The sequence below is a fragment of the Aythya fuligula genome, chromosome 7 (genome assembly GCF_009819795.1).
Source record: "Aythya fuligula isolate bAytFul2 chromosome 7, bAytFul2.pri, whole genome shotgun sequence".
NCBI classification, from domain to species: Eukaryota; Metazoa; Chordata; class Aves; order Anseriformes; family Anatidae; genus Aythya; species Aythya fuligula.
In genome coordinates, this window is record NC_045565.1 from 29,441,439 (window position 1) to 29,459,586 (window position 18,148).

The 18,148-nt window shown below is 44.5% G+C and overlaps 1 protein-coding gene and 1 long non-coding RNA gene across 3 annotated transcripts in view; one reads left to right on the forward strand and one right to left on the reverse strand.

Annotated features, from left to right (window-relative positions):
* Positions 1–8,006: 8,006 nt before the first annotated feature.
* LOC116491161 lies at positions 8,007–11,628 on the reverse strand. Its single transcript, XR_004253462.1, has 4 exons — positions 11,528–11,628; positions 11,276–11,401; positions 10,733–10,873; positions 8,007–10,165 (listed from the first exon to the last, which is right to left on the reverse strand). It is a non-coding gene; the product is annotated as an uncharacterized LOC116491161 (long non-coding RNA).
* Positions 11,629–11,673: 45 nt separating this feature from the next.
* The window catches only part of FAM160B1 (family with sequence similarity 160 member B1), a 32,149-nt gene continuing 25,674 nt past the window's right edge, over positions 11,674–18,148 (forward strand). The window contains exon 1 of one of the 2 annotated variants that reach the window (XM_032190919.1): positions 11,674–11,899. In XM_032190919.1, the coding sequence (XP_032046810.1) occupies positions 11,855–11,899 (45 nt within the window). In that variant the 5' untranslated portion in view covers positions 11,674–11,854. The remainder of the gene's footprint in view (positions 11,900–18,148) is intronic. The other variant, XM_032190918.1, reaches the window with a different exon arrangement.

Genomic DNA, 18,148 nt, shown 5'->3' on the forward strand with positions numbered 1-18,148 from the left:
CTCCTGTGAGGTCCCTGTCCCTCCAATTAATTGCTCTGAAAAAACCTGGATGGCATGGGAAAGGCTGAGAAAGAATTCCCCCTTCATCTCCAGGCAGCTCTCCAGCAGAACCAAGCAGGCATCAAACATCCGTGCCGTGCTGATAAAATATGAAAGAGGGATGGCGGGGGGAGAAAATGGGAATAGGGCCAGTGGAAATGTTCCCTGGCTACCCTTTCTGTACGTTTCAGGTTTGGTGGAGCAAAACATCTGCAGAGCTGAAATTGCAAGGTATTTCCATCCCTTCCTCAACTCCAGGTAGCCCTGTGAAGACGGCAATCTAACGCATGTCATAAAGCTTTGCTGAGACCAGGGCTTTCCCCCCCAGGTACTAAAGCAGCCTTAGCACAGCACTGATGCTAACACAATTAGCACTCTTCCAGAAATGGATCCTTCAGAGACAGATGCAGACCATGGCTTCCTACAGCAAGAACTCCACAGTGCCACAAGGAATTGCGCTGACCCACCACCATTTATTATTTATACCTGGGATGGGTGCGACGCTGTGGGAACATGGAGCCGGGCACATTGTGCTGACAACCCTACAGCAGTCGCACGCTGCCGTCCATGTGCGCGAGGCTCATTTGGACAGCGGGAGGAATCCAGGCAAACCAAAGCGCTGGTGCACGCCGGGCGGTGTGTAGTGCGTGAAGACGCAGAGAAATAAGGGGATGCACAAGCAGGGCGTATCCCTGCATCCAGGGGCTTGTTCACACGCGATATGTAATTTTCACAAAGTATTTTTTTCAATGCAGAGACAAGCGGGGAGTGGTTTTACTGGTTATTACCGCGCAGATAATTTTCTTTAAGGGGAAAAAAATAAAAATAAAAAAAAATAAAAAAGAGAGAGATGCTTACCGGTATTTCAGCTTTGTTATGACAGCGTTCAGAACATGTTTAACTTTACGCCTCCGGTTCCTCCGAAGGCAGCGCCCCGCGCCCCGCACCTGCAGCCCCGTTCCCAGCCCCAGCGCCCGCAGGGGGGCTCGGCACCCTCGGACCCCCACCCCGGCACCCAGCGCCCCCTCCCCGAGCCCCTTCGCCGCAGGGCTCCTCGGTGGACCCCCCAAACCCCCCGGTCCCCCCTCGCCCCCCGCAGACCCACCTCTGGCGGACATGGCCGGGCCGTGCCGGGCCGTGCCGAGCCGGGCGGGGCCGCGGCGCTCTCCGCGCTGCGTGCGCCTGTGCGGCTCGGCTGGGCTCGGCTCGCCTTGGATCGGATTGGATCGAGTGGGATCGCCTGGGATCGGGCTGCCGAGGGCAGGGCGGCGGCTGCGGGGCGGAGCGGGGCGGGCGCAGCGCTGCGGGCCCGGAGGGGCAGCGGGCGCCCCCCCGGCGGGGACCGGGAGCTCCCCGACACGGCCAACCCGACCTCAGCGCACCGGGAGGCTGCGGGGAAGGGCAGGCGACGGGAACCGCAGGGCTGCGGCCGAATTGAGCCGCGAGAGGTGGCTCCGCTCAGGGTCGGCACGGCCAGCAAGCAGGACCCGGGGTGCTGCGGCAGCCGGCACGGCGGTGGCACGGGGGCTGAGTCACGCTCCTCCTGCTCTGCTGTGCCACACGCAGCGCAGCTGCCTCCCAGCAGCAAGCCCACACGGTTTTCCTACGAAAGAAATGCAGCCGGAGATCCAGGAGAGGTGGCGGTGCTCGCATCCCTGCCCGCGGCTGCGTGGCGCGGTCCCCACCGCAGTGCCGGGGCGCAGCCGGCTGGTGGCTGCTTGGCAGCGCCCTGGTGTGCTCGCCCCGCTGCCAGCCGGGCAGCGATGTGTATATGTGCATGTAAATGTGTGTGTGTACACGTATGTGTGAGGGAGCAGAGCAGCAGCACAAGGGCGAGCACACACATGTCCTCTCATCAGGTGATGTAGGCGCAGACAATGCGCCGGCACAGCTGTTCCTCCCATATCGCGCTCAGCCAGCAATGACCCATGGTCATACACACCTCTGTTTGCCATGCATCGCCCCACTGTCACCCGCAGCTCATGCTCATCAGGTCGTTCTGTCTTCTTGCCCCTTGTTTCTGAATCCTGCGGCACCAATCGCAGGTTCGCCTCTTTCCCAGCTGCTGTAGTTGCTCAGCGAACGTTCACTCAAAAAAAGTTCCCTTCCCCATCTTCTTTTCTGAAATGAGTAATGTTTTCCACTTGGAAACAACTCAGGTTTTCTTTCTTGTACGAAAAGAGCCAAGGTTTTCCTCAGTAATATAACAGCATTTTGTGTTTTTAATTGAGTCATTTCCTATGCACTTCCTTCAACGAGATTCTGACTAGCATTATCAAGGGTTCTCCTGTGTGATGCTTAATAGATGGCTTTAAAAAAAAAAAGGTTCAGGAACATGCAGAAATTAGCTTTTTAATGAAGAATTTCCTTTCTTTATGCTGCTAGGAAGTAAAAGGAGAAAGGCATTTGTACCTTGGCTTTCTATAGAACACAAAGAATTTATTCCACTTAGTGCGCAGCACCTCTAAGGCTGAGCAGTTCAACAGACATGTTGATCAGAGAAAGTTAGAATGGATCAGACACAGAGTCCATTTATTAAAATTAGCCATTTAGTTGGGTTTCCTAAGTAATTGAGGGTGATAGAGTTTCATTTTTCTGTCTGTCCAGCAAATCCCCTTCAAGAACTTCAAGACCTGGATATGGAAAATTTCTATTAAAGCTGACTAAAAGGTAGAACCCAGAAAGAGTTCAACAGCCTTACGAGTTTTGTAGTAATTAGGACTTGCAAAGAGAAATTAAAATGAAGAAAAGCTGCAGTGGGAACTCAAGAGTTATCAGTTCTGGAAGCCATGCCTTCATTAGCCACAAGTACCAGCCAGGCAATCTGCATGTGTGCAGCTGAATCAGCTTCTGCAACTGCTGTCTCCTGTCCTGCCAATATTTAGGGAATGTGGAAGGGAGCTGAAGAGAAAGGAGAGGGTGGGAAAAGGCGGTACAGAGAGGAGGGAAGACCTCAAACAAGATCCAGACAAGATGGGCAAGCCAATCCAAGAGTTTGCTACTGCTGCTTCTGCAAGCTGTTGTCACGTACTCTCCTGTGCACTGTGTTTTTCCTACTCTCCCCAACACATGTGCTCCTGCTCCCCTCATCGGTCTCACCCCTATCAAACCGCTTTAGCTCATTAATCAGCAAGGAATTGCTTCCTTGTGCTGGTGAGTTTTCTGCCAGGAAAAGGAAACAAAAAGATAGACAAAACCAAAAACCTAAGGCTCAGATAAACCCTGGAGCTTACAGAAGACAAGTGCAGAATTGCATGGCCAGCAAGAGGTGAAGAAGAACAGGTGAGCATTAGAGGGAAAAGAGATGGTCTTTTTGAGCAGCAGCAAGCTGTTGAGCTGTTTAGTTGACTGAGCCATTTCCTGACCACTTAAGAAGTCCATTAGGAGCAGTGATTGACATTGCTTTATTTCAGGCACCTACCTGAGGTTTCTGAATTAGCCAGCTGAGAAGCAGGATCCTACCTGCTACTTTTTTGTATTGACTATACAAACAGTTTAAGCTTCTAACTCAAATTAGACAGAAAAACAAACAAACAAACGAACAAACAAACACAAACACACTAATGCCAGTGTTTTTTAAAGGTATTTGGGCTTTGAGATATGCAAACAGGCACCTGGGGATTTTTTAGAGATTTTTTCAAAGTACTTCACCGACCAATTTTAGCAGCCAGGTGTTTCCAAATCCCCTATTGGTATATTCAGATGCTTAAATGCCCTTGAAGAGCTATGTTGTTTAAGGTCACAGACAAAATTATGTCAGAGTAAAGAACAGAACCTGCATCTTTCCAGAAAAGCCCTCTAAATATTGGACTGTATTCTCTGTACAACATACCTTGCTGTCACTTGTGAATATATTCACCTGTGTGAATACATAAAAGATTCTGGTTTTCTATCCATTAAGTAAACAGGTTTTAGACAAACTGAAAACTCTTAAAAGAATGATGATGTCCAGCTAAGTCAGCAAAGGCTAGATTTATACATTTGAATTGTGAAAGCATTAATCACTTTTACTGATATAACCTAGAGTATTGGAGATCTTGGCAGCTAAGAAAAAGCCTCTAAATAAGCCCATTAATAGCTAATCTATATTGCCTTTGCACCAAAATGGCTAAGTACCCTGGAGGAACTTAGGGCACAGGCCAGCATGTGAAATTCATTTCTGAGGATCAGGTTTGGAAAGATCAGCTAAACGTTGACTAGGATTTACTGCAGAAGAATTTCAGTATCACCTGTGTGTGCATCCTTATTGGAAAGATCCCAACAAAGAGCTCGGAGTCAAAAACTTACTCAGCTTTCATCAGGTTCTCACGGGCTCACATATGAGGTATGAACCATGAATAATAGCTATGAATCTTGACTCCTAAATCATTTTTTCTTCTAATTTTGTATTCAGTGTATGCCTACAGGAGATACAGAGACAATTACATAAACTGCCTTTGCTGTTAATTATAAATGAGAGTTTTTAGATATGTGTCAAGCAAGGGTGTTATCTCAGTGTGTGCCCTACTTTGCCCTTTATCCTAAAGAATTTGCTGTGGCCAAACAGGATTAGATTATGCAATCAGAGCTGATTAAATGTGTAAGCATTTTTACATAGAGTATCTTTTACATTATGCTATCAATGTAAACTGTGACAGATACTTCCTTGGCCAAAGTTCACATTAGCGAAGATGAGTAACATAGCAAGAATAGCAAAGAATATTACGAATAAACCAGAATCAAAATTTCTTGGCACTCCTCTACACAAAATTTTAGGAATCTTCAGCACAAATTCACTGATAATTGCAATGACAATGAGCCAGACTCTGAGAAGTGTATACATTCTGCTGTGAACAGCCCGGTTTATGTGGGACAGAAAGTCTGTACCCAAATAAATTCATTATCTAAATCAATGTGAAAGTACATCAGTGAGTAATGTGATAACTGACCATAAGACACACAGGTTTCTTCCTGTGCTCCTGGAATTCAGACATTGCTGATGCTCTCTTGATTCCTGAAATGCTATTTTCTTTATCCTCACTTTCTACTCTGACCACTGTGTAGCAGGGCCCTCTGGCTGAGGAGTATAGAAGCAGACAGGACTCCCTTCAGCACACATCAAGATCATTCCTTAATCAGCTGTTGGACACAATTTGATTTGAGACACACAAAGTACTGACTCTTTTTCAGGAACTGAATGCCTTGTCCCTTGTCAATCTATATCAAGATAGCAACCCCTAGTCTCAAACCTGGCACTGATCAGTCCTACAGCTAAAGCACACACCTGTGTGTAGACACATGCTCTTTGACAAAGTGTCACTGAAATTGTGACGGCTGTTTCACAGGGACTCGGGACACACCTGAGAGAGAACACAGAGCAAAATCAGCCAAAGGCACAGTCTCACTCATCTTAACAGGAGCTTGAATGAATCTCACAGTCTTCCTGAAGAGATTTGGAATAAAAGAAAAACACTTTTCTACTGTTAGCATCGGCCAGTGCACCCTGGTGCATGTATTCTGTATATTTTCTTTCTCTTACCCCTTGATATCTACCAATAAATGTATCTGGTTGACCTGTGAGATATGATCTCAGGCCTAGCTGAGTTTTCTGATGTTACTGTATTCTTTTGGGGTGCTTTTAAACAAACAAACAAACAAGGTTTAATTCAGTCAAGTGTGTGTGTGGGAGGGTGTTCCCCACTTTTGAATCCGTTTGAGTTTCGGGCTGATGGTAATCCTCCGCAGCTCTCACTTGTTTATTCCACAGACAGTGATGCTGATGGACAGAGACGCCAGCAGATGATGGAATTCTCCACCTGAGCACATTGCTGGAGTGAAATCCTGGGTCAGGCTGCCCTCTGCAGGCAGTGATCCAGCAGCAGGATGAATTGCTCTGAAACAGCTCACGGAATTGGTTAATGCTACAGAAGATTTTTATGTCTGACCAGAGAATTTCCACGTATGCTGTAGATGCGGTGGTGAATGTAATAGCAATTGGCTTCCTGTTGCTGGCTGTAACTGCTGGAGAGGCAGAAGGAAATGTAGACAGCACTGGTCTGATGGCAGCAGCCAAGCACCCCAGGTAGAAGTATTAGCTCAGTTGGACACCAACCGCAAATTTCCAGGGGACCCAGAGACTGGAGATAACAGCTTCTGAACACAGAACCAGAGAAACGAAATGGATGGAAATGCTTCTCTTGACACAGGAGCTGCCAGGCAGGAATCAAGTGCTCCGGCAGTGCTCAAGGATCTAATCAGGAGCAGGTTCCTTTATATCAGGCACATTACAGACACAGGTCTGCTTACTTCAGCATTTCACAACTTGAGGACTGAATGTCAAACTAATCCAAACAGCCTGAGGCAAACGAACGTGGATGAGCAACCAAAACATTTCTGAATGACCTTAGGTCTACTACAGACTTCATTTTCTTTGCTTGTTGTCAGTGGTGCCTCCAGCTCAGTTCCTTAAAGGCCTCATCCAAGTGCAGATGCTCATTCCTACAGGGCTAATGACTCAGAAAGAATTACAAACAATCAAGCTGAACGTGCTTGCTCTGGAAATGTAGTTTGGCACAGAGGACAGCTTCTGAGCATGAAATTCTAACTGGAAGTGTTCAGATGAATTTATCTACTCTCACCTACAAATAAAACAACGCAATGGTGATGTGCACAGTCACTCTTGGGAGTTACACAGGAACACTGCAAGAATCCAGCTGGGGTTCTCAGGAAGGGCCTGTCTTTTAACACAGGCCTCTCCCTAAATTCATTGGGGTTTAGTTGATGGAGAAATGCAAAGATCATGTGGGATGTGATGGCTGCAGGGATAAATCAATGTCTGAGTAAACTCAGACTAGTCCTGTAGCTTCAAACATTATTTGAGAACCAAACTGGACAAATGAACTGCTAAAATCCAAGTAAAGGAAAGGAAAGTAGCTAAGCCCAGAAATAATGTTTCTGGTTGGTGTATTAATTCATTCTACAGAGGGTACACAGGGATATTTTTTCTCAAAAAATATACAAAGATTCTCTCTAAACCTTGTTGCTATGTTTCTGACAGAAACGTGCAAAACAGATAAAACCAGGTCACTCGTGCCCTCTGCTACTGGACACAGCTTCCTATCAAGTCATGAAATAAACCCATGGGAGTTACTGGCCATTTCCCTGGCTGTAACAAAATAGGTAAGTGACAAATGTCCAGGGATTTTCTCCATGGATAGCGAACACTAGAGAGCTTTGTGACACAAATAATTGGGTCTTTCTAGATAATTGTTCTATCAATAATGATTTAAAACTAATTATGAAGCCACTAGAGAGTGCCTCACATAATAAATGCTAGACAGTTGCTTCAAAATTAAGACATTTTACAATGCCAACATTTAATATCAAACTCCGTGGAAGATTTCAGTTTTGCCTCAGGACAAAGATATCTGAACTGATACTCCAACAAAAACTTAACTCTTAATTGTAGACTAATGTAAAAGAGAGATCTGTTGAAAGTTTATGAATATGCATAGTAGTGTGCCAGAACTATTTTGCATAGCTCCTATTTACTACCTAGATGAGCTTTTGCATATGATCAAACAGATTATCTTGATAAAATTTTAGGGATTAACAGATTATAACCCTAAATCCAAAGATATAAGTAACAGTGAAATCTTATTATGCATTAGAAAACAAACACATGCAGTCAGAGCTGATCTAAAAACTACTATGAAACCTCTTAGCCAAGCCAGGACTAAGCACCTAAATTGTCCCCTGAAGTACATGCAGATTCTAGTGTCTAGACTTTCCTTTCTGCAAGCACACAGGCAAATGATTGAGAGAGCCAACATATTGCAGCTGGGCCACTCAATTCTTTTTTTTTTTTTTTTTCCCCCCAATATTTTGGGGCAAATTCCACTTTCATTTTGTTTCTATCACATTCAGACTCTTGCAGTCATTACAGTTGCAATACAAAACAAAACTGGAAATTTATTTTTAATCCCTCTGCTCCAGCTTCCAGTACCATATGAACAAGTAAACTCTCGGTCCTGTTAACCTGTAGAATTCAGTGAAATTGGCTAAACTCTAACTGATCACATTTTAGAGCATTTTATCTGGTTTCAGTAATTTATTACATGCTAATGCTTGCAGACACCATATGGCAGAACATTCATACATTTACTTATAGGGGAAAACTCAGATTATAAAGAGGTTTGCAGTGGAATAGAAACTTATTTGAGGAAAACATGATGTGTTTGGAAAATTCATGTCTCATTTCATCAGCAATGTGTACTTCTGACCTCCTTGTGGTCTCCTTTATAACCTGTTATGCAAGCTAGAGCTGTGTTGTATAAACAGTGTAACTGAGGCACAAACATAAGAAATACCCTGCTGGGCATGCATATTTGTCCATCCAGCCCAGTATCCTGTCTTCAACAGCTGCAATGAGGGATGGCGTAAAGAGACTAGCAGATGTGACTGGTAATTGATAAGACAATAGACTAATGACTAGGAGGTTTGTAGCCCATCAGAAGACAAGTGGATGCCTCTACAGGAGAAACAGATGTGCAGAACTGCAACAGGATGTGCAGGCCTGGGAATGTCTGAAATGGGATTTGAAGAAACAGTGCGTGAGCTGATTACATGGTGCTATTAGTGAAGCAGCAAGGAGGGAGGTGTTACATGCATCTTGAAGCATCAACAACCAGAAAATTCATGATGGAAAATGACAATTAATGGGAGCGTGTACAGTACTACATATACAAAACAGATTAAACTTGGAAGAAACATGGTTTGGACTTCAATCCCAGTGCATGCTGTTTGGTATCCAACACACAAAAAAATGCTTGTTTTCTATCATAAAGCCTGATATCAAAAGGGTACAGAGATGATTCAAATTTCTCTTTAGCCTTCCCCAGCAGCAGAGATCATACCAAGCCTCCACCTTTTCATTCTTTATTTCATTCAAGCAGTACATGAAAACACAGATGTCACTCTGGTTATTATAAACACAATAGAATGCAAACATATTCTGCACTGCTCTACCAGTATGTTTTCATTCTGGGCTGCAAAACTTCCAAATCCTGAACCTCTCTGACGCAGAAGTCCAGACTGCAGGAAGTTCTTTTGTAACGTAGACAAATATATCCATTAGAGGCTGCCTGATGCCATCAATCTAAAGGGCACAGAGATTTCCAGATAGAAAGGCTAGCACATTATCTCGCTGTCTCACTCCACTTAAATTGATTTAATCTTGACAATTTCATTAATTTGCAAGAGGGAGAAGTTAGTTCCCAAAAGCTTCATCAATTAAAATAGCCTCACTTCCAAGAAGCGTATTAACTGACATTCAAGCAAAACACTAACCTACTGCATGCGGCACCCACAAAACAAATCCTACTTTAAAAATAAACAAACAACAGCAGAGCTCTACACTTAAGGAGTATTAAAATAGGTAGTAATACTTGTGTTTATTTCAGTGGAAACAGCATCAGGCATAAGCAGGTGAGGTTGTGAGAAAAGCATAAAAAACCCCATCATACTTACAATTTGCAACATATATATGCACCATTGACTGGATTCTGCACTATAAATTGAAGCTCAATATATTAGTAAAGTAAATGCAGGGTTATTTGCAGTGATTCAATTTATGTTTAATAGGCCTTGGGATAATCATGCAATTGTGGTGTTTTCTTTGTTTTCCTTACTGCAAGGCATTTTATATTGAGGAGTCCTAATAAGAAGTCACCTTTACAACCAAAAACTGAATGCCAAGCACACTGAAATGTTTTGTTTAAAGCAAAACAAACAAAAACCCAACCCTGTTTTTATGTACATCTGGCACTCTTAGAATAATAAGAGGCCCTCAAGCATTAAAAAACCATTGCCTCACCATCTGCGAAGAGGTGACTTGTGATTTCATAAATTGTGAACTACACTTAGCAATGCTCTCAGTTATAAAACTGTCAGCTTTTATATCTTCATGATACTTTACTGTTTCTTTATTCATTTTGCTGCCCAGACACACCCAAAAAACATTTTTGCAAAAACAAATGGATTGCAAAGAGCATTTGAAATTACCATGTTCTCTTAGACATCTTAATCAAGCATACGTGCCTTAAATCCACATTTTCTTCACAAACTATGCAGGCTCCAAATAGGGAATCTATAATGAGAGAACAGGAGGGTCCTCATTAACATGGTAAACATCCCCACATATGCGGAAGAACAGCTATACCACTACTCAGTCCACTTTCTGACAACATATTTGCATTCAAACCTACAACTTATCATTTATTTTATTTGCTTTAATGAAAGCAGAGCTTAATCCCGCAATATAAACCACATAAGCAGGGTGGATGTATCCTCTGAACTGTAGTTACAGGATTAAAATGCTAATATATATATATATAATCAAATTAATAATAATATTAGGCGTAATCTGTGTGTATTGCAAAACCATAGCAAATACCACTTAAATGCATCTGAATGCATCTAGCTTTGCCTCCTACAGTATTCTTAAAAAATCTTAAATTTTTTTTTTTATATCGTACAGTATAAAAACCTTCTAAATGCAATACCCATCTAGTTGCTAATTACCTAAACACAGAGAGAGGACAGACGTTTCATCATATGACTACTCACATAGAAAAACTTTCATTTCCTAAGAGTATCTACAGAATATAACTTGACAAGCCCACAATAAGCAAAATTGTTTAAAAAACATAATTACCTTCTAAAATTACACTATGTGATATATATAGGTTTTGAGAAGGAAACAGCTAGCTCTGGTCCTTAGCCACTTCAGCAAAGGTGTCCATGTACAACTGTACAACTGCTATTTATACAGTACTCGGACTGCATCTCTCCGGGCCTGCAAAGTAGTAACAACAATTAGTCCAGCAGAATCATTAGTAAAACTTCATCACACAATCAGTCATAGACAAATTTCACAAATGACACAATATAAAATGCAGCAGTTACATAGTAGCTTTGTGTTGTCTTTTGATTCACCTCTCTTTACTTATTCCTGGCATATGAAAATTGGTGTTCATTAGCCTCCAGCAATTAACGGGAAAGTTTTGCCCCATTTGAATGACAGGTGCCAGCCCTGTCACCTTCCCAACATTTCATTCTGCTCCCCCAGTGCCAAATCAGTGCTGTTCCCCCACTGCCATTTGCCCAGTGCCCAAACACTATGCTGTGAGCTGTAGCTGTTCCCAAACCATCACACTGCCCACCAGCTGCTCCTGTAACCTCTGCCCGTCTACCTTACCTCTGCTTTTCCTGCAGCAAGGGAAAATGGGAAGAGTGGTCTTTTTTCTCAAAGTATTGGGCTTGGAAGTGAAGTAAACCCCCCTTGGTCTTGTTCAAAGGGAGAGGGATGCGTACCATCGGTATTCTGGGGAAAAAAATCAGCAGTGAAACAGGTAAGATACACGGTGCCTTAAGCGCTTTCATATTAGCTCTACAAGCACCCCAGCTGGCTAAGACCACACCGCCAGCCCAGCCCAGCCCAGCCTCTCACCCTCTCTGCCTTTCTCTGCTGCAGCGTATTTCAGGTGCCGGCCCCCAAGCACCCCTGCAACCACCACAACCCAGTGGCAGCTTTTGGGGCCCGCGGGCAGGGAGGGCGGCGGAGCGGGTGGCGGCCCCTGCAGGCGGCGGCGGAGTCGGAGCCCCGGCGGTGTCAGTGCCACGGTGTCGGCGGCCGCCGAGCGAGGAAGGCAGCGAGGAGCCTGGCCCCGTCCCCGCGGCCGGGCCGCCGCATGCAGCCCTCACCCTGGAGCGGCGGCGGCGGATCGAGGAGCTGTCGCGGGCGTCCCGGCAGCGGCTGCTGCAGTCGCGGGACAGGATGTTCTCCAAGTTCACCTCCATCCTGCAGCACGCCGTGGAGGCGGTAAGGCCGCCGGCGAGCCCTGCCACGCAACGCCGGGGATCCGAGCGGGGCCTAGCGGCCGGCTGGGCCGAGACGGGGACGGCCGGGGCGGGGGGACCCGGCTCGGTTCAACCGGGCTCGGTTCAGCCCAGCCCGGCTCAGCCCGGCTCGGCTCCCTCCCTCCTTCCCTGCCGTGGCCCCGCTGCTCCCGGCTCGCCCCTGCCGCAGGGAAGGGAAGCGGAGGCCGAGCTGCCCGGGCACGGCGGGGCAGAGCCGGCCCCTGCCCAAGGCTCGGAGCCCCGGAGGGTTCCCGGGGGGTTCCCGGAGGGTCCCCGGCGGGTCTTTGGGGGGCATCGGGGTGCGTCCTGCCGGGCCCTTGTGTCCCGGTGATAACCAGGCAGGCCCTTGGTTGTAATCGTGTTTTTTAACGGAGCAAAATAAAAGGAGGAAAATTCAGGAAACTCCTCGGGATTGTGTTATTGTTGGTGGTGGTGTCGTGGCCTGTGAACCAGCTCCGGTGCTTTTGTGCTGTGTAGTTGCTCCGGGAAAGCGGCTGCTCGTCGCTGGTGGGTTTATTAACGGGGTAGGACGGGGGAGCAGGGTGAGGTGCCCGGCATTGGGGTGTGCTTGGTTAAACCTCATCGTGGAGCCCAAAATGTCCTGGGCTGGGGAGGAGAGAGTCCCTTGGTGGGGCTGCTGCCGGGGTAGGCCATGTTCGGCTGCCTTTGGCGATCAGCACCGGCTTCTGCAGCGGGCCAAGGTGTCTGCAAGGCTGGGTTTGAAGAGAGGCGTCTTGGGTCAGGTGTCAAACGCTGGAGGTGAAATGCTGCTGGGGCAAACGCAGAAAGTGCCGAAGGGGAATTCAGAGTGGTTGGGGAAAGAAGAGCCGCCATGGGAAATCGTGTCTCGTGTGGGGAGCACCTTTGTGCGTGAATGCATTTTTCATGCTGCAAATACTGCATTAATTGCATTGATTAATAGGGTCTCCATCCTAGTTTGCCCTGTTGGTGGCAGAGGGCAGCTGGAAAGAAAGGTAATGATGAAAGTACGTACTTGAAAACTCTGTACGATCACATAATGGTCACCTTCAACAGACAGTGCTTTCATTGGAAGGCATACAGAAATTAGTGGTTGCCTAACTAAAGAAATCCTGTTATGGTGAGCTGTGCCGCTTTTTGAATAGGAAAGGGTGACTAAGTGAGGCTAGACTGGAGGAAAAGTTATTTTTTCAGGCGTAATGATTCAACTCATCAAAGTTATTCCTAGAAGAATCTTTACATCATTGGTGGTGCACCAAAATAACATCAAAATAAACAAAGAGAACTGCGTTTATATGAGATCCATGCAATACTAGGAAAAATCAGGGAGCTGAATGGAAAAATAGTAGGGACTAGACTGTCTTTTCTAATTTACGGAAGAAAACACACAGGCTGGTAAACGTCACTTTGTGAGTGGCCTCTGTGAAGCAACTTTCTGCGTGTCGTTGCTCAATGGTGTTGTCCCTTTTAGAACTGGATCACCCTGCTCACACCACTGTGGTGGACCTCCTGATAGCAGACACCGTGCTGAATTGTGTTAGTGGGGTTGTGACAGATATCGAGCACCGTGTGTTACGAATGAAAGATGGGACCACAAAAGCAAGAAGACAGTAAGAATGTTTTTTTGCTTTAGTTAGGAAGTTTGACCCAGCAATTCAAACACAGGGCAAAGAAATAGAAACTTTAACCAGTGTTGGAGCTGACTCTGCTTCAGCTCTGAATATCAGCAACAAAACTGTGAACTAAGAAGCTAACAGTCATTCCTCCTGCATATCAGTCACTGCTGCTCTCCTGCCTCACTCAGGGTCTAGAGGCCTACAGTTAGACACATATTTAAGAGTTGAGTAAGAGTTGATTTTTATTAGATAATAATTGTTATCTATCTCTCCACACTATGACAAGGCATTCTGAAGGTTGGCAGTGTAATGTGCATCAAGCATTAACTTTTTGCTTGTTGTGAGTGTTCTGCTCTTTAATTGACTCCCTTTGTGACAGGACTGTTGATGAGGCATAAGTCAGGGAGTGGTTGCTTTTTATTAAGGCTTTTTTATCTCAAAACTTTCAGTCTTTTCTCCCTGAATTGTCCAAGTGTGGGGTAGTTCTTTATTCCTGTTTTTCATCACTGCTGAATCCTAATTGTTGCCACCTTTTATCACATCTCAGTCCTGACACTATCTTAGGTATTTTTCCTTTTTTTGGACTTCTGTGCAGCATCTGGATGAGTAAGCACCATTGTGGTATTGTCCTGACAATAAATTGGGATAGGTGGATTGGTAAGAACGGTGGAGGGCACTGAGGTCTCTGTTCTGCTACCTTTCATCAGGGCAGAATAGAAGTGTTGCTACTTAGTGGGGCTACTATTAATGAATCTGTGACGGTTTCTCTATGCCTTCTCAGCGAGATGTTTTCTTTTTTGCTGTTTATTACTGGTACGCTTCTATCCCCAAAGTATTCCAGGAGTTTTAAATTCTCAGTAAGAAACAAAATACAGTGTAAATAAAGCTGCAAGTTAGGCTTCTTCTTTTTTTTTTTTTTTCCTCTTATCTCGTGTTCTTCACTTTTGTTTCCGTAGAGCAAACAGCTTGTCTGTAAAGGGGTCACTCGGTTTTCAAAGGACTTTTGTTTGTGTTGGATTTGGTCTTTCATGAGATGTTTTGTCTTAATAGTGAACTTGAAAGGATGTGTTTGAGCTCTGTATCTTGAGCAGGAAAACTATGATTTGGGCTGTTTTGAATTTCGCATCTTTCTGTCAAACAACATTGTTTGTTTCACTCTGTTGGTCACTTGCTACAGATTACTCCAAAATCATTAGCTGTCCAGCTACTCAGAACAAAATTTATTCTTCTTTATTCTTCTTGAACCCACTTTATTTGATATAATGAGCTCAAATTACTGATTGTTTTAACATTGTGCTGCTGGTAACAAATTATAATGACAAAAATTAATGCACTTGCAGGCATGTGCAGTCTTAATTTTGAACTTGAAAGCAGCAGCCATTATAAACTCTGGGCTTTCATCAGCTGAGAAAATAAAGTAAACCTTCAAGCGTTAATCTTTTTTTTTTGGACTTTCCCTAAGGGCAAGCATTCAGATTAGTGAGATTGAAGAAAAACATCGAGTGGCTGCTGTACTTTTCCGTGTTTCAGTCAGGGGAGTGTGCATGCACTTGTACGCACTTCCCCTTCGCTTCTGTTTGACCCAGCTTCCGCTTTCCCTTTACCCTCCCATCTGACCAGCCAGAAGCTGCTGCTCTTTTATACACTGTTTGCTTTGCTGGGTGGACTTGTCCAAAAAAATATTGAGGGATATCACCAACTTTGCTTCTTCCCACCCTTTCATTATTGAATTACACTTTTGAAAAGCATACATGCAAATATGGCAATGATTTTTAAATGCCCAAAGGAGTTGCTATTAAAACTGAATATTTATAGGTTTAATTGTTCTTGATTTTATTTTTTTATATATGTATTTTTTTTTTCCTGCCTAGACACTAATTCTGTATAGTTTTGAAAGCTACGTGGAGTTGTGCTTTGGACAGATTTTATAACTGCAAGACTGAAGCTCTGGTCAAAGATCTATAGATCTTCTGGGAGCAGCACTTTCTCTGGAAAGAGTGGGGTTTGATCTTTACTAATGTAGTGTCACCAGAACGATAGGGCAGCGTGTGCTAAGTTTAGCTGCTAAATGAGAACACTCACTCACTCACTCCCAGGAAGCTCGACTGCTGGAGCTGGGGACCAGATGGAACAGCTAATCGCTGTCTGCTCTAATGGGCTGCTTTTTAGTGGTGTTCAGTGAGTTTTGGCGATTTTGATATACCAACACCCACACTGCAGTCTTTAAGAAGTTTCTTCCACAGAGGAGGAGGGCTTTAAATTGAGATTAGGAAAGGAATCAAGAGCTCATAATTAGTGAGGACATCAGTATCTACATCAAAGTGAACTAATATAACTGCAAGAAGGAACTGCACTTTTAAAGTAATTCTTTCAAATTAGACAAATAGTGGTAATCGGAGGCCTTCATAATCAATTTTGTTTTGCTTCAGAAACTGGCATACAAATAAGCATACTTTTAGGATTACTCAGATTAGCAACTGTAACATATTCCATCTCGGCTGGTAGCGAATAATTCCTCCTGGAGCAGAAACTACAACTTCATACTGGAATTACCTGACTTAGTAAGGGTAAAGCATGCCAACCAAGTGTTAGGGAGCTTACAGTTTTGCAGTGCTTCCCAGTGTTGGGCTTTGTCTGTGTGTAAGTTGAGATCTTAGTTTTTGTTGTTACCTTGGTTTTGTGTCTGAATAACTGAGATAAGATTTTTTTTTCTTTTTTTGGCAGTAAAACACTTACCTCAGAATAATATGTAGCATTGCTGGAGTAACATCTCTCTTAAATGTTCCCTGGAGCAGCTGTGCAGAAATAAGCATGTTTATACTAGGTCCATCTTCAGTGGGAAGACCAATTTGGGGGTAGGAGGGTTAAAATACTTTAACCAAACAAGTAAATATTTTTTAAAATTATTTATTTATTGTTAGGGGTTGCTGAGTCAAGTAGCCCAGTGCAGGCGAGGATGCCATAGCTCTGCATCCCTAGGTCCAGTTGGCGGCAAGGTTGATTTCTATATTCCCAACAGGTACGCATACAGACATACACAACGCACGTATAGATGGCTGGCCACACAGACAGACAGTGATGCGAGACTTATGCAAACACAAGCAGTGCAAATGACCTGATCCTGTTCCCTTCCTTGGCTGATCAGAGTGGAAAAAACTCGTTAGTAGCTAATGTATGTGTGTGTGCAAAGGGGGTCCCTCCATTAGCTGGTGCTGCACATGCAGTCTGTGCAGTGGTTGGCGTGTGCACACACACCTTGGTCTGACAAGACTGTGAAATCACCAGATATTTCAATTAAAAAGGGCAGGACCTGTCCCCGAATTACCTCTTCATCTCTGAGAGCAGTCCCTTGAGGCGTTTGTTGGGAGGGAGGGAGGATGTCGGTACCCACAGCTCTCTCTGTGGATAAATTATTGACAGTGTTGAGAAGCGAAATCCTGTTCCTGGCATTGCTCAGAGGCACTACGTTCATCTCAAAACAGATGAGGCTGGAAGAAGTGGAGAGGAAAATCACATCGGTCAAGGATAAATTTTTAATGTTATCTATTGTGTGTTACTTTGATAATAGCATGGTTGGAAAAGCCTGATATTCCTCAAAAGTGGTCTCTGTGCCATTTGTCAGCCTGAGCTGAGTTTTCAGTATAGTTTTGTTACACAAAACAATCATTGCATTGCCTGAAATACACAGCTCCACAGCAAGCGTGACATACGGAGCATGAGACAAAATACCTTGCGCTCAGGCTTCAGTTTGCTCAGTCACTCTTCTGAATTTCAATTACCTAGTAGACTTCACAGTGGAACTAACTAGTTTTGTGCACTCTGAGGTCTCCTCAAGCTAGCTGGTGTGCTGAAGTGCTGCTCTCAGTGCCCAGCCATGGCAATACAGAAGGCTTAATCAGGCCACAGACTATCAGGGAATGGATAAGCAATGTAAGTTTGATCGCCTGGCTGCCATTTGTGAGGACACGTTTCGACACAAGGTACAGGTGTAGATAGTTACCAAGCACCATTACTTTTTTTAAAGTCTTGAATTTCAAAGTCCTGTGTGCAAAGGGCCAGTAACAATTGGCATTTCCCTTCTTTATCAACACGTGGCATGCTGCTCATAGACTCAGCTTCATGTCTTTACCACCATAAATTTAAATGCCGTTAAATTCAAGGAAAAGACTGACACAGCAAACTTAAAAGGCTTTTTCAAAGAGACCAACCCTACACAATGAAGAGTGTACAGCCCTGTGCTTCTGTTTGTCCAGGACCTGAACTAACTTAGCAGTTTTTAGGCCCTAGGAGGAGACATGAGAGGAATTCAGGTTTATTAATCTTAATGCGCTCTCCGTAGCTTCTGGAGTGGAGATGCCCTGAGTTCACATTGCTACTGTCATGTCAAGTTTGTCTATGCAGGATTGTGTATAAAAGAATGACATGGGGATTTGATTCATCCAGAAAAGCATCCAACATAGGATTAGGCCTGCCTCAGTAACAGCAGGTCAGTTTGATCAGTGGGGTTGTATCAGTTTTTACTGTAAGATTCCTGATTTTACCAACTCTGACCATTTTGTGCTCTGGTCACAAATTCACTATTTGCCTCAACTTTTATAAGGCTCTTTGGAGAGCCG